Below are 23,316 nucleotides of genomic sequence, written 5' to 3'. Positions count from 1 at the left end.
CCTTTTTGAAAATAGGGACAACATTTGCCCTCCTCCAGTCTGCCGGGACTTTGCCTGTTCTCCAGGAATTCTCAAAGATGACGGCCAGTGATTCTGAGATCACATCTGCCAGTTCTTTTAATACTCTTGGATGCAGTTCATCTGGCCCTGGAGACTTGAATACATCTAAACTAGCCAAGTATTCTTGTACTATCTCCTTAGTTATTCTGGGCTGTGTTTCCTCTGCTGAATCATTTGCTCCAAATTCTTCAGGTCGGGCATTGTTTTCTTTATCGGAGAAGACTGAGGCAAAGAAGGCATTGAGGAGTTCAGCCCTTTCTGTGTCCCCTGTTTGCATTTCACCAGCTTCTCCTCTGAGAATCTAAGCATTTCCATAGGCTCACAGAGTTTCCTTATGTGTAGGTAGGAGAGTACACATAGTAGAGCTTTCCTGACAGCTCCAGGCATGCATCCTTTTGAATGCACATAACGCTTATTGAAGTGCATGAGAGAGACTGCTCAGATGGAATTCCATGGGTGCATTAGAGAATCCACAGAGCTCAGTGCAGGGAGACAGGAATTTTTCTTCAAAGCTTTCAAAACAAAATACACTCACATTTTTAGCCAGTAGTTTCTGTAACCACATCAAATTGGCTTTCCAACTTAATTTTTCATGGTTTATAATAATTGGTATCTTTGCACACTGCTAAAAAATAGTATTTGTTCTCTTGTTTTTAGTAGACCATGGGTTGGCTCGCTTGGTGACAGCATACTATGAACATGGCCACAAAGCTGCCAAAATCAACCCTCTATTTACTGGCCAAGCTGTGATGGATATGGTACCTGAAATCCAAGTTTTGACTGAAGTTCTTCAAGGACCTTTCAATACTGCAGGTAGGAAAGAAAAGCGACTTTCATGCCGGAATGGTGAAGTACCGCCCCCCCCCCCCGGTTGGTAAGTGGTTGGTTAGGTAGCAGTCAAGGAAATAGTACATTGGGTGGTTTTGTTAATACAGTAGACCCGCAGCTTACACAGGGATTACCTTCTGGGAATAGTGCATAAAGTCAAAATTGCATATAGCCAACACAAATTGGGTTCAATGGTGGGATTGCCAAAGCCTTTTTCCCTGGATGCCTACCTCTTTTATCATTTTTAAAACAATTTATACCAAGCGTGTACAAGTTAAATGTGTTTAAGTTGCAAGTCTCCTGTATAATATTTGAGAATTGTGGATCTGTTACACTGCAGCAGTAACTTCAGAATGAAAACCTATGAGTTATTTTCTAAAGGGAAGAAAAAGAGAAGTTGTCTTATTGAAGGACCACTTGGCAGAAGAGCATCTTAGAGCTTGATGCTCAGTGTTATTAATGTATCAATATAATCTATTAGACAATATTTTATTCCAGGACTTTTGAACATGAGAAAGGAGGAGGCATCCCTAGAGGATATATTGTCTTACCTGGGCCACATATACTGTGAACATATGTCTATAGAGACCAGTCAGCTGTCAAGCTTGCAAGAAAGAGAATGGATTGCTAAACGGTTTGAGGAGCTGAAACAAGAAGCATTCACTACTGAAGAGAAAAAGTATTTGTCCAAGCTCATGCTAGAATCTCAGGTGCATTGTATAAGTATGTGTGTGCATATAGTATAAGAAAAAGAATGAGAATGAAATTATTTCTAGGGGTAAAAAGTAGCACCTTAATTAAAGGATTATTGATTCATTTCTCAATATGAATAAAGTGCTCAACTGGTGGATTAAAATACCATAATATTTTAACAGAACTGATATTTTGAGGATTTTTCTGGCAAATGATTTATTTCATTATTTGCATTATAGGCATAGTAGTTTTTACATGAGTTTGATAGCCTTGTTCTGCAGCATTTTGTGATTCCTAACAGAAACTAAAGTACTTTTAAGTTAGTAGTTGCATTGATTTTGAAATCTTAACTGCAAGGGGAAATTTTTCCTGTTTGATTTGCACAAATGGGCTTTTCAGGCAGAGAAATGGAAAGGCTTACATCTATGGAACAGAGAAAATACAGGTTACATTCCGAAGCCCCGTGCACTTATGTGAAATTGCGTATAATCGAGCACCCATTTTAAAAGCCTGCAAACACCCTATTCTGCCCCTTTTTCTGACGTGTTTTGATATTTTCAGGTAACTTTCAGGTTCAGACGCACGTAAAAAGGTTGCTGCCTGTAGTGCATTTTGATCCTAGTCTTATCACAAGAGTGCAAATGATAAGCTATACAAGCCCCTGGTGTGTGTTTTTTGAAAAAGAAGGTGGAGTCATGCTGCCCCACTGCATGTTGGGCTTATCAATGTTGCTGAGTAGGCCCAAATTCCAGGAGGCAATGGATGACATTGCATAAAAAACTCCTAGTGCTAAATTTTGTGTGTGAGTTTTTAGTAGATTTACTAGTGTAATTAACTACTGCTAGACCAGTGTATATACATTTGTTGTTGTTTAGCCATTTAGTCGTGTCTGACTTTTTGTGACCCCATGGACCAGAGCATGCCAGGCACTCCTGTCTTCCACTGCCTCCCGCAGTTTGGTCAAACTCACACTGGTAGCTTCGAGAACACCATCCAACCATCTCGTCCTCTGTCATCCCCTTCTCCTTGTGCCATCAATCTTTCCCAACATCAGGGTCTTTTCCAGGGAGTCTTCTCTTCTTATGAGGTGGCCAACGTATTGGAGCCTCAGCTTCAGGATCTGTCCTTTCAGTGAGCACTCAGGGCTGACAGCAAAGACTTCAAGTAGTCCTGTCAAAATGCTTATTTCCCCATAGTGATTTTTGAATATGCTGACAGTACTGATCTGTGGGATCATTACTGCAAATACAATATATTGTTTTGTGATGCCCCAACTTTCTGTAACAGACTGTGTTTTAGACCAAATTTGTCTAACCAAACTGAAATAGGCTATTTGAGTATTCATGAAGGAAGCAAATAAACAATTTTGTTCAGTTTTCTTGATGTATATTTTTATAGCTATGACCTGGTGGAAAGGTAACATTCTAGAACCTCTTATCTACAGTTAGTGGATTACACATTTGATTACTGTGGTTATACCCCATGGGCTTGCAGAAACTTTCCACCTCCCTCAGCGCTTCTCTGTCTAACCAGGATTGCCTTCACAATTTGACCCGTGTTTCAAAATGCATTTGCAAGCCATAGTTGGTTAGCAAGGCAATCCTGGTTAGCATTAATCATGGTTAGCAGTGATGGCAGATGTAATGCTTCTTAGCACTCTCTAAGATTGCAAATGTTATATCTATACCAAGCCTGAATCCCTATCAAAGATACATTCTTCTAAATATGTAAATATATAATCACCATTCACATTTTCCAGGAATTTGATCATTTTTTGGCTACAAAGTTTGCCACAGTGAAAAGATATGGTGGTGAAGGAGCAGAGAGCATGATGGGTTTCTTTCATGAATTGTTAAAGATGTGCTCATACAGTGGGGTGACGGACATCGTACTTGGAATGCCTCATCGAGGCAGACTTAATCTCCTCACCGGCCTTCTTCAGTTTCCACCTGAGGTAAGTGGGGGTTTTTCTTAGGTGTGACTAATTTTGATTTGAAAATACACATTTCCATAAAATTGGTGGCAAAAGCTGCAATGATACTAGATTCTTTGGGGTCGCCCTCTTAGACATGTTTAGAATTTCTTTTGAGAACCCAAATGTAACAGTAACAAATATCCTAACACAAAACGATGCATTATTTAACTTGATGTGGAAAAGTCATGTGGAAATGCTGAAACCTTGACCAAAAAGCTTCATTTACTTTAATTTGTTAAATGTATCTACCTCCCTTCCTCCAAAAGGAATTTGAGGTGACAATTCCAAATAACCCACAAGATGAAACATCTGTGAGAAATATTTCTGCTATGTACTCTCCTTGACATTCCTTGTCAAAATCATACTTGATACTTTCACCATTCAGGCTGCTTTACATATGTTGCAAGTTCAGAGGATTTTCACCAAAACAGTAAAACAGTGCCACCGTATAGTTACTCTGTGTTCCAACTGAATGTTAAATAGAACTAGCAGCAAATACAGTATTCACAATTGTCTTTGTGACACAGGCCCCTAAACTCTAGCTGAAACATAATGGCTGCCTCACAATGGCAACTTCAAATGCTTCTACATAGCCATGGTTTTGTACAGAGGTCAAATTATTTGTCCCCCCAGTCCAGTGTTGCATCTTCTGATAAGCAAAGGCCATGGTAGCATCATGGTAGCAGATATTTTAAATTGTAGACACCTGGTGTGGAATCTGGGACCTGTGCGACTGCGCACAACATGTGCTCTGATATGCGTTTGGTACCATGTGAATGCAGCATATGCAGAGCCAATATGGATAGAACAATGGAGCAAGTGGCTTCTAAGGAATCTTGGATTCGAACCCCCATTCAGCTGTGCCTTTGGGCTGGTCTCACTCTCTTAGGCTAACCTTCAAATGGATTGTTATGAAGTGTAAATGGGACAGCCCATGTATGAAGCTCAGAGTTCCCTGAAGAAAGTGAGGGCATAAACAGTATTAGGTCCATTGGAGCCAACTCATGGGGACCAAGGTCCCTTTGCCCCCAATAAAATATTTAAGGGAGTCCGGCCTCCTCTTGTGATCAGTTGTGCTGCGTGGGGCTTACCTCCCTCCCCATATTTTATTCAAGTTGGTAGGGTGGGCTGCAATAGAAGGAGGGCTGAGATTATTATTTTGAGACCTGAATCTAACAAGGGGAAGACCTGGGTCATTGCTCCAAAAGTTTGGGAGCCCCTGTAATAGATGACTGCTTTTGTTCATCTGCATTCAACATACTCTGCAAATGTGTTTGAAACTTCATATTCCTATCCTCCTGTGAAGCTGATGTTCCGTAAAATGCGAGGCTTGAGTGAATTTCCAGACGACTCACCAGCAATTGGAGATGTCCTATCTCACCTGACTGCTTCAGTGGATCTTGATTTCGGGTCTCACCGACCTATTCATGTCATCCTGTTGCCAAACCCTTCCCATCTAGAAGCCATTAACCCTGTGGCAGTTGGCAAAGCAAGGGGGAGGCAGCAGTCTCTGCTCGATGGGGACTACTCTCTAGACAGTTCTGCACAGCCTGGAGACAAAGTCATCTGCCTGCAGGTATTTTGACAGCCAGTGAGCAGGGTTCTGGAAGGGGTATCTTAACATTTCAGACAACTTGATGTGATGTAATGATATAGATAGGACTAATTCTCTGGTCACAGGAAATAGCCTGCAGACATATAGATCTGTTGTATTGTCAAAGCTGAGCAGGGCACAGACTGATCAGTGCCTGGAAGAGAGGTTAAGAGCATGCTATTGGTTTAATTAAATCAGTGACAACATTTTACTTAGAATTCAAGTTCAAAAAAATATGGAAGGCCTGTGCCTTCTCTAGCAAGTTTCAGATTGAAAGTAGTGGCACTCTGCGCAGGGGTTTGGAATGTGGTGCTTCCTTGGTTTCCTGGCAGATGAGTTGCTGCTGCTTTCTGGGAGCCAGCGTGGAAGGGGCTGGTGCATTTGCACGGTGCCAACTACCCTACCGCCCTGCCCCTCCCACTCTCCCAGTAAATAGCAGCAATGCTTTGCTGGGAGGTCAAGTAAGTGCTGCCACCTCACCCCATCATCTGCCACTTTTGGAAAGCTACACTAAACTTCCTAACTAAAGATTATAGCTGAAACATTTTAATCCCTCCCCTGAACAAATAAGTCCCCTCAAAGAACTGTCAGAGGTTTCTGACATAACTTCTCAATTTCTTTTTGTAATATAGGTTCACGGTGATGCATCTTTCTCTGGCCAAGGCATTGTTCCTGAAACTTTTACACTTTCCGGTCTACCACATTTTAGAATAGGAGGAAGCATTCATCTCATTGTTAACAATCAGTTGGGCTACACCACTCCAGCAGAGCGAGGGAGGTCATCTCTGTATTGCAGTGATATTGGTATGTATCATGGGATTCTGTGGAGGCGGAATGGTTATATGTTCTAAGGATTGAGAAGGTGAGTGTCTGTGAGCAGCAACGGAGTGTATGATACTACCATGTGGGGCGGCTGCATGGGGTGCACTGTGCCCCTGGGTCGTGCCCGTGGAGTGGAGCTGCGCTTCGGTGTGAGAAAGCTGCCTTGGCAGCATCCTTGCGCATCACCACCCAGCCGAGGAGAGGGGTGGCAAATTTGCCACTGACTCTCCTCTCTCTGCCCCCAGGTCAGGCTTGACCCAGAAGTGGAGCTGCGGCTTGCAGGTTTGGGCCATCACACAACAAAGCTTTCTTCGCAGCTTCCTTGCGCACCAGAGCCAGGCTCTGATGGAGTGCCTGGTCGCACCCCCTCAAAAAAATGTTCCTGATGCCATACCCCCCCCCAGCTCCCACGCTTTGCCACTGTCTGTAACCAGTTTTGAAAGTTAACAACAACAACAGCAACAATAACAATAATTTACTTGTGCCCTGCCCATTGGACTAGGTTGCCTCTTGAGTGGTTTCCAACAGAATATAAAAACACACATGAAACTTCCCGATATGGGGCTGCCTTCAGGTGTCTATGGAAGGTTGTATAATTGGTTATTTCTTTGACATCTGGCAGGAGGGTGTCCCACAGGGTGGTGCCACTACCAAGATGGCCCTTTCTGGGACGGTATTGCAGGGACAGTAGCTTCTACTTACTCTTATCACTTCTGAGTTCTTTTCCAGAAGTGAGAGGAGTTGGAGAGACTGGACCTGTATCTGACAATGCTTACGGCGGGCATCACTGGTGAATGTCAAACTGCAAAAATATAAATAGACTGCTATATTTAAAGTGATTTAATTTAATTATAATCCTGGCTGGTGGCCACAGTGCACCAGACATGGTTTGTGACCAGCCAGGTGCTTGAGAATCCCTTCTGGTTTCGCATTCATAGGCAACAAAAACAGGAGGTGCGTCCTGCCTCTCATGAACTGTCACACATTTCTGGTGAGCTGCTTTTACCTTAAGTTGGTCATATGTTGTATGAGACTGAAATATTCTTTCTCTCATTCTTAGGCAAGATCGTTGGTTGTGCAGTTATCCATGTAAATGGAGATGACCCTGAAGAAGTAATCCGAGCCACTAGATTAGCTGTTGAATACCAGCGCCATTTTCGTAAGGACGTGATTGTGGATTTGCTGTGCTACCGGCAGTGGGGTCACAATGAACTGGATGAGCCATTCTTCACTAACCCCACCATGTACAAAATTATCAGGTATGGCTTAGTGCAGGGTCCAGGAACCTTTCTTGTGCTGAAGGCTGCATTCCCCCCATGGAAAGCCATCTCAGCCACATTCTAGTAAGACATTGGGCAAGAACTACACACAATCAGATGCCCTTAATCAGGGGTGCCAACTTGAATAAAATATTGGTGGGGCCCATGTCATCCCTGCCCCACATCATTGAACACATGACGCAGTGCACATGCACCATTTGAATGGTAAAGCGAGATGAGCGCCGCAACTCCGAAGTCATTCGCGACTGGACTTAACTGTCAGGGGTTCTTTGCCTTTACTTTTTTAAGTAACACGAAGGTCTACATCTCAGAGACATTTTCTCCTCTGCTTTGATCTTCTTGTAGCAGTCCTTCTTGCAGAGGTAGAAGCTACATTTGCACACTCTGAAAAACTCTAAATCCAATTTACTTCTCAGCAGCTCCCCTCCAAACAGTTAATAGGTGGAAAGGGGCTCAGCAGGCCTGATGAAATCTATATGTGGGCCTTTGAAAAATATTTTTAAAATATTTAAATAAAATTCCTTCTGTAATGTGTAAAGTACAACTGTTTAAACAAGCATGCTCTACCTGGTCACTTTTATTTTGGAGAAAAAGCAGCTGTGGCGTCCCAGACTGGACTGGGAGTCATTACTGGTTTTCTGCAGCAAGTCACTCCTTTTGGGTTGCTTTTTGCCCATTTGCTGTTTTCAGTGTATGAAGAGATGCACAAGAGGCAGACAGGGAGAGGCGGAGGGAGAGGGAGAGAGGGGGAGGGAGAGAGGGAGAGGGAGAGAGGGAGAGGGAGAACGCACTCCCTCAGGTTTACAGGAGTGACTGACATTTACCCCATGCTTCCATTAATAAGCAGGTAGCCACATTCTGTACTAACTGGAGTTTCTGAACCGTTTTAAAAGGGCAGCAGAATGTAGAGGACATGACAGTAATCCAAATAATAGGCAATGCCATACATTTCAATACCATGTTTCCCCTCACAGGTCACGTAAGAGTATTCCAGACACTTATGCAGAGCGTCTGGTAGCCCAGGGACTAATGACACAGGAAGAAGTGTCTGAAATAAGGACTTCCTATTACTCTAAACTGAACGAACATCTTGCCAACATGACTTTGTACAGCCCTCCACCCACCAATCTTCAGGCTCATTGGAGTAACATGGTGGAGCCCTCGCCAAGGATCACCACATGGGATACCGGCATGCCAATTCCACTCCTTCAGTTTGTTGGGGTCAAGTCTGTGGAGGTGCCAGCGGAAATGCAGCTGCACAGCCATATTCTGAAGACACACACCCAGGTGCAAAAAATAAAATAAAATATGAAGTTAAACTAACTGAAAGCACATGCCTGCAAGCTGGTTCAGCTCTTTCCTTGTGCACAAACAACGCTTGATGGCTTTAGGGAAGCCTACTAATTAGTTTTTTATAATTACATGCATTTGCATATTGCAAAAAGCTCCTTTTTGTGACATACTAACAACTAAATAGTTTCCTGTAACATTTGCTTATAGGAAGGGATTACTGATTAGCTAAACAAAAGACTGAACTGTTACCGGATAATAGAAATATAACTATTGTACAGAAAGTTGCTTCTTTTGCATACACAAAGTAGCCAAAGCAGATAAACATGTGAAGTAGATAATGCAACTGAATCTCTTGATGATGTGTGATCCAGAAACCAGACAGAAGCTGGGTAGACCTTCCAGAAGTTGAGGTAACAAGGCTGTAATATTTGAATATTTTTGTTTTGTACAGTCAAGAATGCTGAAGATGGAAGAAGGAGTAAAGTTGGACTGGGCCACAGCTGAAACGTTAGCTTTTGGTTCTCTGCTCTGTCAAGGTATTTTATGTTTTGAAATATAATAGTTTTTCTATTGTGACCTCTTAGCTACCTTGTGTTCCTTGGGAAGCAAGAGGGATATGAGTTTTTAAAATAAGTATCTTGTACAAAAACTGCCCTCAAAAGTAATCAGTAGAATACATCCAAAAGGAATACTTAGATACAAGTGCTAGAAGAAATGGATAAAGGGATGTTTCATCAAGAAGGGTTTCATCAATTTGGTTTTGAGATCTGAATAAAAGCCAGCATTGGTTTAAAGAGAATTCCTGCAGGATACTTGGTATCTGTTGTTCTGTTGGTTACTGTGGTGCCTGGCCCCCGGGGGTGGGTGGGCTTGAGCTTCCCTCGTGACACCGGCATTGCTGCAGCTCACCAAGGCAGTGCAAGGGGGCAGCAAAGTCGGGGTGGCATGGACGCACCAGGGGGAAGACCACAGTGGCTCTGCTGCAGTATCCACACAGCCCTGCCCTGTCGGGAGGACACTGGCCACGCCAGGTTGGATAGCTGTACTTTTACTCCATACTTTGCTTTATACAAAGGTTTTAATATTCGCCTGAGCGGACAAGATGTTGGCCGAGGGACATTTAGCCAGAGACACACAATGCTGGTTTGCCAAGAGACGGGTGAAACCTACATCCCTTTGAATCACATGTCGCCAGATCAGAAAGGTTTCCTTGAGGTAAAAGTTGCATTTTTAACCGAGCAGCATTTCATTGACATCATGATCCTACTGTAATCTGCTGTTTATACTTCTGAAAAGCTGCTTCATAGCTAAGTTTTTGAATAGATGAAAACAAAGATCCCCAGTTTTAAGCGTGCTGAGTTTCTTGCAGTGTCATCAGAAGTCAGTGACCTTGAGGTCAATGGGACTTACTTCTGGGTAAATGTGTATGTTGCTACTTCCTATGTCCACCTCTGCATTAACCCTCTTTTAAAAAATAACTGGTAGCCTCCTGCAGTAGTTATGATTAAAAAAGAAAATGCTTTTTTGTGTGTGGCATGCATATTTCTTGACGAACCACTGTTTAACTTACGAGTTCTCACATTCTTTCTCTGTTAGGTGAGCAACAGCCCCCTCTCAGAAGAAGCTGTGCTTGGCTTTGAGTATGGAATGAGCATTGAGAGCCCCCAATTGTTGCCTATTTGGGAGGCTCAGTTTGGTGATTTCTTTAATGGAGCTCAGATAATATTTGATACATTTATCTCTGGAGGTGAGATTCCAATGCCAGTGCCAAACAGAAATGCATTTAGATCTGTTTTTATTATTCTTGCTTACTCACACGTGCTTCCCCTAATATCTCATCACTTCAGACTTTCTTTTATATGTTGCTCCACATTTAATTAGGTTTCATTTTTATTTTAATGCTTTGTTGGCCACCTTGAGTGAGCTTCTAAAAGACAAAGCTTAAATTCTATTTAATTAATAGTTTCATTTGGGCCATTCACAATTCTAAATACTCTACTAGGGAGTAAGTCTCATGGATCAGACTTATTTCTGAGTAGACATACATAGGATTGTGCCGTTGGCTGATCACTCAGTGATTGGCAGCTGAGTGTATGAGCTGTTTTCATGGAAAAGCATTGGGTGTGCAGTGGTATCAAGTGATAAGAAAGCCGTTTCTGTTGTGTATAGGCTTTGTGGTCATTTCACACACGCAGATCATCACTTGATGCTATAGCCCTCAGGTGTCATGTACAGACGTGTGAGCTCAGCCACAGTAGAGGTGACTTTCAGCTTGCAGTTTAATGTGTTTCTTATGTCCAAGAGGAAGATGTGTGAAACCTTTGGGATTGCAATATTGTAGTGTTTCAGAGATCTTTCTGAAGAAGAAGAAGAAGAAGAGTTTGGATTTGATATCCCGCCTTTCACTCCCTTTAAGGAGTCTCAAAGCGGCTAACATTCTCCTTTCCCTTCCTCCCCCACAACAAACACTCTGTGAGGTGAGTGGGGCTGAGAGACTTCAAAGAAGTGTGACTAGCCCAAGGTCACCCAGCAGCTGCATGTGGAGGAGCGGAGACGCGAACCCAGTTCCCCAGATTACGAGACTACCGCTCTTAACCACTACACCACACAGGTTCACTTTGTTCTTGGGTGAACAACACACTTTGTTCTTGGGTCTCTATGTAAACAATAAGAGGAAAGTGTAAGTGAATGTTCATAAAATCTGACTTCTGTATCAGTTGAAGTGTATCACAAATGGTCTTTCCTGCAGCAAGAAGAGCAATTAGATACTATATTAGCTGAAGGATGGGTAAGATCACAACATAGAAAGTGACCCATTCTGAGTGATGAGGATCTTCTTGTGTGGACTATGATAATGTAGAATCCTGGCATCTAAAATGAATCAGTCTTCCTTTCTCCACTCCAGGGGAAGCAAAGTGGCTTCTACAGAGTGGAATAGTCGTTCTTCTCCCACATGGGTATGACGGGGCTGGACCGGAGCATTCTTCTTGCCGAATTGAACGTTTCTTACAGGTAGCCAGACATGACATGTTCTACAAGCTCATGCTTCCCATGCTTTACATGCATAAGGTTCCGGGTTCAATTTTTGGCATCTCTAGGTTCATGGAGGATAAGGCTGTCAATGGCTATGACTGTTGTTATTTGCTAAATTTGTATGCCGCCCTTCATCTGTAGATCGCAGGGCAGTTCACAACATAAAAATACAACATAAAACAAAAAAATACATGATGCAAACAAGAACAAGCACAAGCCAATAACACTCCCTCTCCTCACCCATGGTGGTTGTATATTACCTCCATGATCAGAGGCACCTTACTTCTTAATGTAAGCTACTAGGAAATGAGAGCAGGGAAGGGATCTTGCTAGTGGGCTGCTGTGGGAAACAGGGCCTTGGGCTGGATAGCTGTTGCTGTTCATATTCTGGGAAAGGTGAGGCTGACACTTCAAGCACTGTCTTATACCACATCAGGTAATTTCCAGCTCAGCTATGTTCAGACTTGGCCAGGATGAGAGAAGTACTTTTTACATGGCTATATTGTGAAAGATTGTTCTAGAGAATCTGTTCTGCTACGCACCAGTCAATTGTAGAGAAGTTTGCAGACACAAATTGCCATTGCAATTTATAAAACTACAAGCGAGGAACTCAAACTATATCCTTGTTCTTCCTGTGTGCAGCAATTATTCTGTCTGTGGTGTTTCTTCCTGTTCTTGTAAGATGTGTCTTTCTTTCCCCTGGTTGTTGCTATAAATAAAAAATTGTCCAGTAGCACCTTAGAGACCAACTAAGTTTGTTCTGGATATAAGCTTTTGTGTGCATGGACATTTACCCCTTACCTTTCCTGCCCCAACCTGGCCACAGTGATCCATGCGACGGTCATCTCCAGGCTTGACTACTGTAATTCGATGTACGCGGGGCTGCCCTTGAAGCTGTCCCAGAAACTGCAGCGGGTGCAGAATGCTGCAGCGAGGCTCCTCACGGGGTCTCTGCCATGGGAGCATATTCACCCAGTGCTTTTCCAGCTGCACTGGCTCCTGGTGGAGTACAGGGTCAGATTTAAGGTGCTGCTTTTGACCTTTAAAGCCCTTCACGGCCTCGGACCCTTGGACCTACGGGACTGCCTCTCCCAGTATGCCCCACGGAAAGCCTCAAGATCCATAAATAGCAACCCCCTAGTGGTCCCAGGCCCTAAGGAAGTTAGATTAGCTTCAACCAGAGCCAGGGCCTTTTCAACTCTGGCTCCGGCCTGGTGGAACGCTCTGCCTCATGAGACCAGGGCCCTGCGGGATCTGATTTCTTTCCGCAGTGCCTGTAAGACAGAGTTTTCCACCTGGCCTTTGGCTCGGAGCCCTCTTTCTTTTTTCTTTTCCTTCTCCTCCTGCGATGCTACATTTTAATATTTTAATGTTTCAATATTTTAATGTTGTATTTTAATTTTGTTTTTAAGTTGTAATCATTCAACTTGTTTTTATTATTGCTTGTAAGCCGCCCTGAGCCTGGCCTTGGCTGGGAAGGCCGGGGTATAAATAAAAATTATTATTATTATTATTATTATTATTATTATTATTCAGATACTGGTTGTTGCTGTTATCCATCATGCCTTGGGAAAAGCTGATATCCCATTGTTGTTTCAGAAATTTCTCCATTGCTCTGTCCCTGTGCTCGTTGTTTTGCAACTTTAAAAACAGCAGCTGTACTTGTTTTTTTAAAATTTGTTTTGCATTTTTTGTTCATTTGTTTCACAGATGTGTGATAGCTCAGAGGAGGGTGTGGATGGTGACCATGTCAACATGTGTGTTGTGCACCCAACAACCCCAGCACAGTATTTCCACTTACTCCGTAGACAGATGGTTCGAAACTTCCGGAAACCTTTGATTGTTGCTTCTCCAAAAACTCTGCTCAGGTTGCCTGTGCGTAGAAAGATTTCTTGCTTTGCTTGCTACTCCTAATTATTCTAAAACATCACTTGTTAGCACAGCCACATACTGTCAAAATTACAGTTTTTTCATGTAGGTCCTGTAACTTCCTTTGTAGTTCCAATAACATATGGGCGAATGGACCTCTGGACAGGGGCAGTGGTGTGGTTAATTCCCACCGGAATGTTGCCAACCTGGGTGTGGGAGCTAACCATGTTACTGGACCTACACATGTGATCCCTTTGTATGTATACAGTGGTACCTCGGGTTAAGAACTTAATTCGTTCCAGAGGCCCGTTCGTAACCTGAAACTGTTCTTAACCTGAGGTACCACTTTAGCTAATGGGGCCTCCTGCTGCCGCCGCGCGATTTCTGTTCTCATCCTCAAGGAAAGTTCTTTAACCCGAGGTACTATTTCTGGGTTAGCGGAGTCTGTAACCTGAAGCGTCTGTAGCCTGAGGTACCACTGTATTACCAAAATGGCATTGGAAAAAAACCAGGGAAGTAAATCTGTGTTGCTCTGGATTCATCCTATGCTGTATTAGGCATAAGATGTTTGGAAGGGTCATTTTTTTTTATTTGACTCTATATGTGTTTGTGTTTGTGTAATTGTGTGTGTGTGTGCGCGCACACACACACACAAACATACCTACATTATTGAACATGATCTGTTATTTAAATGACCTTTCTATGTGTTTAATATTTTACATTTCATCTAACTTCTAACCCATTCCTCAAAATTTTTATGTGAAAGATCTATCACTTCAGTGGGATATACTTGTCTTGCACTTTTGACTATTCATGGATGTTTATCAAGAATCTTAGACATCTTAATGACCAAACAGTTTTATTAGCTAGTATTTCCATACTTGTTCCTAAGTTGTCCCCAGCTAGTCATATAAATCCAGTGCTTTTTTCTGGGGGGGATGCGAGGATATGAAGACCCCTCAACATTTTGTGACTCTTAAGTTTGGCCTCATTGAGGGGCAGTATTTCAATATGAGAAGGAAAAAGAGTACCCCTAAACATTTCTTTTAGAAAAAAACACTGTATAAATCTAATGGTTCTGAAATTTGTCATGCTTAGACACTTTACAGTTGCTGAGTGAAATATCTAGCTCTTCAAATGTACTTGATATGCATACATTCAGCCCCCCCCCCTTTCCTTTCTATAGGCTGCTGCGTCAAGCTTAGTAGAAATGGCCTCAGGAACAACATTCAGACCAGTTATTGGTGATTCGACGGTGGATCCTAAAAAGTAACTGGAACTGCGGTCTTGTCTTTAGTATTCAACATTCCAAATAGTAGCAGGCAGTAAAATAGCACGATAGCGCACGAGGAAGTGAAAAATTTAAACATGACTGAGACTCATAGATTTAGAATGAAGATTAAGGCTGCAATCCTATACCTGCTTACCTGGAAGTAAGCCCTTTTAATGCTGTCAGGATCCAGTGGCTTGAGTAAAACATGTTTCTCTGATTTAACTAGTTGCTTTTGATTACGGTATGTCCATAAAAGACAGGAGTGGGGTGCTGGATATTCAGCCTTTTGCTTTGTGGGTGACTGGGTTACCAGCTGGAAGATTGACAGGGGCCTGGCACTGCCATATTGTGCTGGCAGGATTGTGTATACATGGTCCTATGGGATAGATTGGATTAACACATGTACTGTTACCTGGAGACAGGTAGGGATGTAGTGTGCATGTACAAGTGGCAATACACACCTGGTCCCTGTTTGCCTGTGCTGAGTCTCCTGTTCCCTTTGTGCTCAGGCCCCTGGGATGTCTTGTTCCCTGTAAAGTCATAGGTTTTGGTTGTACGTGCCTATAGTATAAAAGCAGAATCATTATCTTCATATTATTCCCTAGATTTATATCCTGCCCTTCTTCCAAGGCAGAACAAGAGCAATGTTTTAAACCTAAAAAACCCCAAACACCTCTGTAGGGGGAGTGCCCAAAGTCACCCAGTGAGTAGTATGGATGACCAGGAGTTTGAAGCTGGGTCCATGCATAGCCCACTGGTGAGCAGCCTGTTTTATGCAGCCTTAACATTTTTTATGCTGTACTCAAGGTCTGAAACTTCCTCATTCTTCTCTTCCATCATCTCCTTATTTTTCATAATTTAAAGTATTTCTCCCCTCTTTCTATGTAGCTTCTGAATAGCTGGATATCTTGTGAAAATAAACTGACTTTTAAAAAATGTTTTCCTTTCCCTTAAGAAAAGAAACCCCACTCCCGGCTGTCTGAGACAAATTGGCAGGCTTCTCCCATATTCTGTGTCTGTAAATGCTTCTCTTTCCCCTGCCTGAAGTATATATTTTAAGCACCCACTCTATTATTCTGATTGCAAATTGTTTTAACTAATTTTAATACTGTATTCTTAACATGACATGTAACCTGCCCTGGGACCTTATAGTGAAGGGTGGGTGAGAAATCTAGTATCTAAAAACAATATTGTAGTACACTAAAGTAAAGTAGGAATTACTTTCACTTGCTTTTCAGAACCATAGGTGTATTGGTCTTTTTATTATTTTATATTATTTTAAATCCCATGCTTACTTATTTGAGCAAAACCTCATCAAACTCAGTGGAGCTTACCATACTTCTGATTAGACCCGCATACGGCTGGGAATTCTAATCTGAGGTAGCCATGGTGAAAATTGGAGTAGGGCACTCTTTATTCCGGCATAGTTAATCCAGAACGCGTTTATCTTTGGCTCAGCCTAGTCTCTGTTCTTGTTCCCCCCATTACTGACATGCAGTTCCTGAAATATTACTCCTGAGAGTTTACAGCTCTCTAAAGAAAACAGGTTGCCCATCTTCTTTAACCACTACACTGGCTCTCTTTTAAGTTAATCAGACATCAACATCTGGGTGTGTGAATGGAATAGATGCATGGTCTTTTTGGGAATTGTCTTTGGATCCTTTAAATTATTCCAACCTTTCTTCTGTGCAGTGTGAGCAGAGTAATTCTCTGTTCTGGAAAACATTACTATTCTCTGTCAAAACACCGGGAGATGCTTGAAGAAAAGAAGCAAAATACAGCAATTATCAGATTAGAAGAACTGTGTCCTTTTCCGATAGAAGCTCTTCAGCAAGAGATGAAAAAATTTACTAATGCAAAAGGTTGGTGGGCTCGTGACTCTTCAAAAGGACTTGGCCAAAATCTGTTCACTTAGCTGCTTTAGACTAATGTGCTGCAGTCCTCTGAGAACAGGGGCTCTAAAGCTTGATAATAAGAGGCTGTGGCCAACATTGGCTGAACATATAGAGACCTCCCCATCTGGCCCACCAGGCTGTTTTCCCAAAGCCACACCCACTTGTGTAACGTCAGGTGTGGGGAAGGTAGAAGCTGATGCAGGGGGAGTTCAATCCTGCTCAGCTTGGTTGTGCCATCCAGTTTCCATGTGGTGTCCAAATCCTGCTTGGACAGTATGTCGCACCCCCAAACACACACACAATTGAGGGCCAATTATGGCAGTTTGGCAAGACAACCCACCTGTCAATCAACTATTATCAATATGACATCAGATGATTGAGACGTGGGTGGTCCTGCCAACTTGTCGACGTTGGTCCTCAGGGGAGCGGGAGATAAAGATCTGGCCCACCAGGCCTAAAAGGGTTTTATTTATTTATTATATTTACATATAACCTTTATCTTCCCAGAAGCATAAATGGTTGCACATGGTTCTCTTCCTCCCCATTTCATCTCACAGCAGCCCTGTGAGGTAGGTTAGGCTAAGAGATGGCGACTGGCCCAAGGTCACCCAGGAAGCTTCATGGCTGAGTGGGAATTCAAACTCTGTTCTCCCAGGTCCAGCACTCTAAAACCATGATGCCACACTGGTTCCTCTCCCCTGGTATATAAGCAGAGGAGAGCCTATGGATTAGCCAGAATTCATAGGACAAAGCAATACCTATTGTTGCCTCTTATTTTTTGCTCAGAATTTATATGGAGTCAAGAGGAGCCACAGAATATGGGGCCCTGGGCGTTTGTGTCACCAAGATTTGAGAAGCAACTGGCCTGTAAGGTAAGATTCCAGTATTCTGTGACATTGGGGTAAGTTACCCATTATCTGAGCCTTAAATGCCTCAAATCAGTTTTTGCCATTCTTGCTACCACAATGGACTGAAGACTAAGCAGGTTTGTATTTGCTTAGACCATGGGGGTCCACTAATAGGGCTCCCCAGGTGGTCTCCATGGCCAGCCTGAAGCAGGCAGGGTAAGGTGCTCCTTAAGGTATGGTTACCAGATGTCCCCGTTTCCCGGGGACATTCCCCGGATTTACAAATCTGTCCCCGGACAAAGTCCGTCCCTGGAATGTCCCCGGATTTCATTTAATGTCCCCGGATTTATATTTTAGGTGTTGTAGATTTATTAGTAGGGAATGAATATTGTGTGATTGGTTAAACAGCACACAACACATCATATGGGGACATCCGGTGAGGCAAAATGGCGGGCGCCACGGCAGCGAGCAGCTCCTGAAGCCAGCCAGAGCCAACTGTGCTACCAGGCTGGCTCTGGGCTGCTGAGACTGCCGCTGCCGACGCTACTGCCGAGGGGGAACCGGGGATGCCTGGCGCGTCAACTGGGGGAACCGCTGACCCCCTCCCCCACGACCTAAATCAAGCCGGGAGCGAGAGCGCCTGGCCACCCAGGGCCAGGAAAGCCCTAGAGTTGACGCAGGGAGAAGGAGGAGAGGAGAAGGAGAAGGAAGAGAGAGAAAGAGGAAGGAGAAAAAAGAGGGGAGCCCCGACCTTGCTGCGCCACTGCCCCTGCCACCATTGAGGGGGAGGAAAAAGTGTCTCCGGATTCTTTGAAAAAAATCTGGTAACCTTACCTTAAGGTAACCTGGTCCTGAATTGTTCATGGCTTTGTATACAAGAACTTCAAACCTGGAGTTATGCATATCAGTTTGAGTTCCATGATAGGCAGAACATAAATGTTATAATAGTAATGGATTTTTACTGATTGATAACATTGTATTCTAGCAGTACCTATAGGCAATGCTAGAACTTTTTAATGTTGCACACCACCCTGGGAGCTTTTGATATATGGCAGTATATAAGTTGAATAAACAACACCAACTTGGATTTCAGTGGAATTAAAACTGAAATCCTCTCTCTACTTTTTGGGGAACAAAACCCAATGAACACAGTGAGACTTCCTTCTGAACAGTTACAGGCCTGTAAAACACACCTGTCAGGGTTGCCTCTAGGTCCCAGCTCACAGAGGACCAACGCCAGGCTGCTATTATGTACAAAAGTCTTTATTGAAGTATAATTTCCATTTTAAAGCCAGAGCGTGCAACCCTACGTCTAGACTCTAGATAGGCGAAGTCCCCTCTGAGTCACTCCCCCTTCCGCACCAGTTTAAGATCCTAGCCCGGCTCCACCTCCTGCGCTGTTCCTTCCTCCTCTGGGTCCTTCTGCCCCCTGGGGTTTCCTCCCTCCTGGACTCTTCTGACGCTGACCCCCCTGAGTCTTGCCCTTCCTTCCGGCGGGCTTTAGGACCTGGTTCCCTATCCGGGCTACCTGCTGTGCCGCTCGCCTGTACATTTGAACTTGGCGCGCGCGCCCAGCCGGTGACTTTCCTCCTGACCGTTTCCCCGCTCTCCGATGGAGGCGTGGCCAATCCTGACTCATCTCCTCCCTCTGGTGGTGGGAAGACTGGTCCCGATGCCTGGGACTCCTCCCCCCCACTACCCTCTGGTGGGGACGCTGGTCCTGATTTCCAACTGCTGCTCAGGGAGTCCCCGCTGGCCCCTTCCTTCTGGGGTTTCCCCCTTGCCCTGGCCATCGGCGCTCCTCTCTGTGAATCTTCCGATTCGCTGGAGAGACTCGTGGACTCTCTCTGACCACTGTCACTGCCTACACCCCCCTCGTATTCCTCCTCCTCACTCTCCATTTGCTCCTTCTCCTGTGTCTCTGCTCCTGAACCCCTGACAACACCCAATACATTTTCTTGCAAAATGTGGGAGACTTTTGATCAATTTCTGATCTTTTAAAGGAGCTTTGGTTCTAAACCACATAGGAGCGTCCCACTTGTCTGTTTTGCCTGTGGCCGGCTTGAGGAGCTAGGTGTGCAGTTCTAAGGGGGTCTTAATGTTGGCTTTCTGAGATGTATGCTGAAGCCAAGACAGAGCCATAGAAGAGAAAATAAAAAAGGGTGCATATCGGTTATGTAGTACAGGTTTATCTTTCACAATAATATTGTTTGCAGAATAATGGTGAAGACTGCAGTTGTTCACATAGTTTGGCTTGGACTCCTATTCCAAGTACATCTACTAGGGAGTTGTTGTTGCTTTTGGCACCTGTCTGTCTCAAGAGACAATGGAGTGCACCTTTGTGGGTGAAAGCAAAGTGCTGGAGAATCACAGCACCCACTGTGGCTGCAGAGACTGGTAACTTGTAGCTGCTCCCTCCTGTGTTTTGGCAGCGTCGAAGTGACCACTCCAGGGCACAAGTCTGGGCAGTGCCTATGGAAATCCTGGGCTGCCCATATGACAAGACCCCCTCTCATCCTCACTGATGAAACCCATTGAACACAGCCAGGTTAATTCCGAGTAAACATGCTAAGGATTGTGTTGCTCCATTTGAGTCAGGTAGCCTGTGTACAAGATTGCAGCCCAGTTTATTAATTTAATAACTGTTTAATTTGGACAGATAATAAGTAGTTTGTAATGCTGCCTTTCTAACTTAATTGCAGCTCCATCTTGTCAGTAGACCTGCGTTACCAGCACCTGCAGTGGGCATTGGAATGTTACACCAAAAACAGCAGGAAGACCTTCTCACCAAAACATTTGCTTGAGACCTATGAACTGTGTTAATTCTTGAAGGTTAAAACAAGGTCTTAGTGAATGAGAATGTTACAAACCTGAATGTAATCATGAGGCATGTTGTTTACAATTGTATATTGGGTACAAGCCAGCTAAAGTTCATTTCAGTGTATACTTAAGCAAGTATTTAAATCTGCACCCTTGGATGGAGCGTAAGTGCATTTATCTGTATTTGGATCTTTCCTATTGCAATTTGCTCATGTTTAGGTAAGAAATCTTTTAAAAATAAAATAAAATAATTTTTAAATTAAACATCTTCATGCAGCTCCTAAAATCTGAGACTCTTATGATACCCATAATGACTTCCCACTTTTGTGCATTATTTGTTGATGGCAAAAGTGGCAAGATTTTGTATTTTTCATGAGCAAAACCCTTCTAAATTCAAGCACACCAACTCAGACATGTCATGCACAGAAGGTTGACCACAGCTGAGTGCAGCTCCCTGTCTGGAAAAGGATAGCTACCCTTGGCTTAAATCATGGTAGATTATTGTAACTGTAGTTTAAAAAGAAATTATTAAAGCTTGCTGGGTGTTGTGTTTTTTTAATGAGTGGGCCTTGTAGGTCTAAATTATAAAAACAGATGTGATGGAAAAAACTGTTCCTCAGCTGTATCACTTCAGGCAGTAAGTGGGAAAATAACTCAACTGAGTGGATGGGATCCCTGCATATGAAAAACTATCATAATCTTAATCCTGACATCCAGGGCTTTGTTTCAGCTGGAATTTGCCAGAACTCAATTCCATCACCTCTCAGGTGGGCGCCATTGCCATAATAAGAGAACAAGAGAGGCATGCATGGTGAGATCTAGAAAAATAGCACCGCTGACATCTATGGTTCTGCGTGCTGTGAATTTGTTTTATTGGGAGTATTTATTCAGTCATGCAATCCCCTAGCTAAAGTCAAAAGTGATACAACCCAGGGATGGTTTTAGCAATACATCTGTGTTACTTCTGGGCCTGGCATGCAAAAAATTTGCCTTATGCTTTGCCCCGGCTGTCCTCAAGTGGAGATAGGAAGGCCTGGGGAAAACCCAGAAGAATTGGGGGGGGGACAGGTTTTTTTCTGCCTCCCCCCTCCGGCTTCAAAATTTCTGGAAATTTTACATCTTTAGTCTTGCTGCAGTTGGTGTACATGTGGGTAGCAGCCCGTTTGCAGGGCAAGGAGCAACAGCCCCTCTTGGGCTTAGTTTCCAGCAGTTCCAACTGCAAGGAAGCTCACTGGGCTGGAGCACTGGCCTGAGGGGGCTGGCGATGCCCTTTTTCTACCCCGAAGTGCCATCCTCAAAGGGACAACACAAAATTATTCCCTGTGCCTTGCATTTTCCATTGTATTCTTCATATCTGCAATCCAGGCCTTAAGTGGGTTGTGAAGTTTTCCCAGTTGGTTCATATGTTAAGAGTAGTGACTGAATAAATGTCATTTTGTAATGTTTTACTGCAATGTACTTCTAAGTTAGCCTGCCTACCTTTATCAGAACATTGGGAGATTTGATCATGTTCAAGTCCCTGTATTTTTCTATAGTGCAGCTAAGATCAGTTTCTGGGGGATAATTTAGAATGAGAAAGTAAGTGTTAAGACCTTCCCCAGCACCACTGCTCCAATTGTATTCAGGCTTGCAACTATTTTACTTTATAGTAAAACAAGGCAATGCCAAAGTATGGGGCAATATTATCACAGGGCTCACTAAGAACTTCATACCAACCATTGAATACTTTTCTTGAAATTTTGCTATATTTCTGCTTTCTAGGAGAATGGGGGGGGGATGACAATATAAATTTAATATGTTCCATTGTAATAAAAATGAAACTTCTGGGTCACTTGGAAGTCTCAAAGGTTTTTATTACTCAAATAAAAGGCTTACATGGCTGGTTACTTGTGCAGCCCAACAGGCAGGATCCCTTGTCCTCTGGCACACCCCTCCCCCTTCTTACCTAGTGTGGAGCCAGGCAGGTACATATATCAACACACTTTGGGCAAGAAAATTTCCCTCCCAAATGAGCATTTTCTTCCTCCCCATCTCTCATATATGCTGCTACAGAAATTACAGCAGATTCTTATGTGCTCAGCAGTTGGCCCAATAGCATATTGGTGAGAAAGCAAGAGTGGTTGCAGTGTGCGCTTTTTATATATTTGTGCACCTGAAACAAAATATCAAAGCAATGTACTCTTTCTCCCCTGCAACTGTGGGCGAGAGCTTACCCTCCATCCACATGCACAGATGGGAGATTGAGTCTTCAGGAAGGTAGCAATTCAGTAGTTTTATGGTTTCCTAAACAGAGTTACCTCCCCAATTCTCCCCTCTCCTGTGTTGCAAATTTGGGGGCGTAAAATCATGTTCCTATTGAACGATGGCTAAAGCTGGCCTTGTCTGTCAAATGTTTCAAATAGCTTGATAGCATCCGTTCATGAGTTATTCACCACCAACAGCATATAGATCAATATGGCTAACTTGACCCGACAATCCATCACCCCCTTTCCACACACGCAAACAAATCTTACTGCAGTTTATCAAAGGCAATCAACCATGCCTTGCCCGCTCTTCTCTCACTGCCAACATAAACCAGCAAAGGAACAGAAAGAACCTGCCCAAGTGAGGCTGACACAAAAACCTCACATACACCAATTTTGGAAAAAAGGGAAAATAACATGCACATTTACCACCCCCCTCTCCCCCCACCTCCCCCCCCCATTGAATGGAATTTGTGCATATGAAGCTCACACATTCCCCACTCTTCTGTTTTCTTTTACTCACCACATTATGCTTCTGCGATTCGTTCAGGCACCAGTTTGGAGTGAATTGGACAGCACTGGGTTTTGGGGTGACAGCTATGACCCCAGGTTTGAGTAGCAATTGCTCAGTTGGTGGGGGGCTGCAAAAGTGTTGGTTTTGGGGTGATAGCTGTGACCCCAGGTTTGAGTATGTTGCAAGCCAGAAAATAGCTTATCTCCTGAGTTTACGCCAATAAAACTCAGAAATGTGAGGAGTTAGGAGTCCAATGTTTATTGCAAAGCTTACAAA

General features: G+C 43.5%; 1 protein-coding gene across 3 annotated transcripts in view; it reads left to right on the top strand.

Moving 5' to 3' along the window:
* Positions 1 to 22,114, top strand: part of DHTKD1 (dehydrogenase E1 and transketolase domain containing 1) — a 32,943-nt gene extending 10,829 nt beyond the window's left edge. Inside the window, exons 2-17 of one of the 3 annotated variants that reach the window (XM_081879112.1) lie at positions 721 to 873; positions 1,387 to 1,598; positions 3,341 to 3,535; positions 4,863 to 5,132; positions 5,783 to 5,954; positions 7,033 to 7,231; positions 8,227 to 8,539; positions 8,997 to 9,081; positions 9,621 to 9,760; positions 10,142 to 10,292; positions 11,451 to 11,557; positions 13,289 to 13,453; positions 14,634 to 14,716; positions 16,413 to 16,582; positions 17,402 to 17,487; positions 20,166 to 22,114. In XM_081879112.1, coding sequence (XP_081735238.1) covers positions 721 to 873; positions 1,387 to 1,598; positions 3,341 to 3,535; positions 4,863 to 5,132; positions 5,783 to 5,954; positions 7,033 to 7,231; positions 8,227 to 8,539; positions 8,997 to 9,081; positions 9,621 to 9,760; positions 10,142 to 10,292; positions 11,451 to 11,557; positions 13,289 to 13,453; positions 14,634 to 14,716; positions 16,413 to 16,582; positions 17,402 to 17,487; positions 20,166 to 20,267 — 2,603 coding nt within the window. In that variant the 3' untranslated portion in view covers positions 20,268 to 22,114. Of the gene's footprint in view, positions 1 to 717; positions 874 to 1,386; positions 1,599 to 3,340; positions 3,536 to 4,862; positions 5,133 to 5,782; positions 5,955 to 7,032; positions 7,232 to 8,226; positions 8,540 to 8,996; positions 9,082 to 9,620; positions 9,761 to 10,141; positions 10,293 to 11,450; positions 11,558 to 13,288; positions 13,454 to 14,633; positions 14,717 to 15,325; positions 15,478 to 16,412; positions 16,583 to 17,401; positions 17,488 to 20,165 lie in introns of those variants that run through there. The other 2 variants (XM_081879111.1, XR_014160844.1) reach the window with 2 other exon arrangements.
* Positions 22,115 to 23,316: the final 1,202 nt, after the last annotated feature.

This window comes from Podarcis erhardii (assembly GCF_964252035.2).
Source record: "Podarcis erhardii genome assembly, chromosome: 10".
NCBI classification, from domain to species: domain Eukaryota; kingdom Metazoa; phylum Chordata; class Lepidosauria; order Squamata; family Lacertidae; genus Podarcis; species Podarcis erhardii.
Note: the sequence above shows the minus strand (reverse complement) of the source record. Positions and strands in the feature narration are given on the sequence as shown.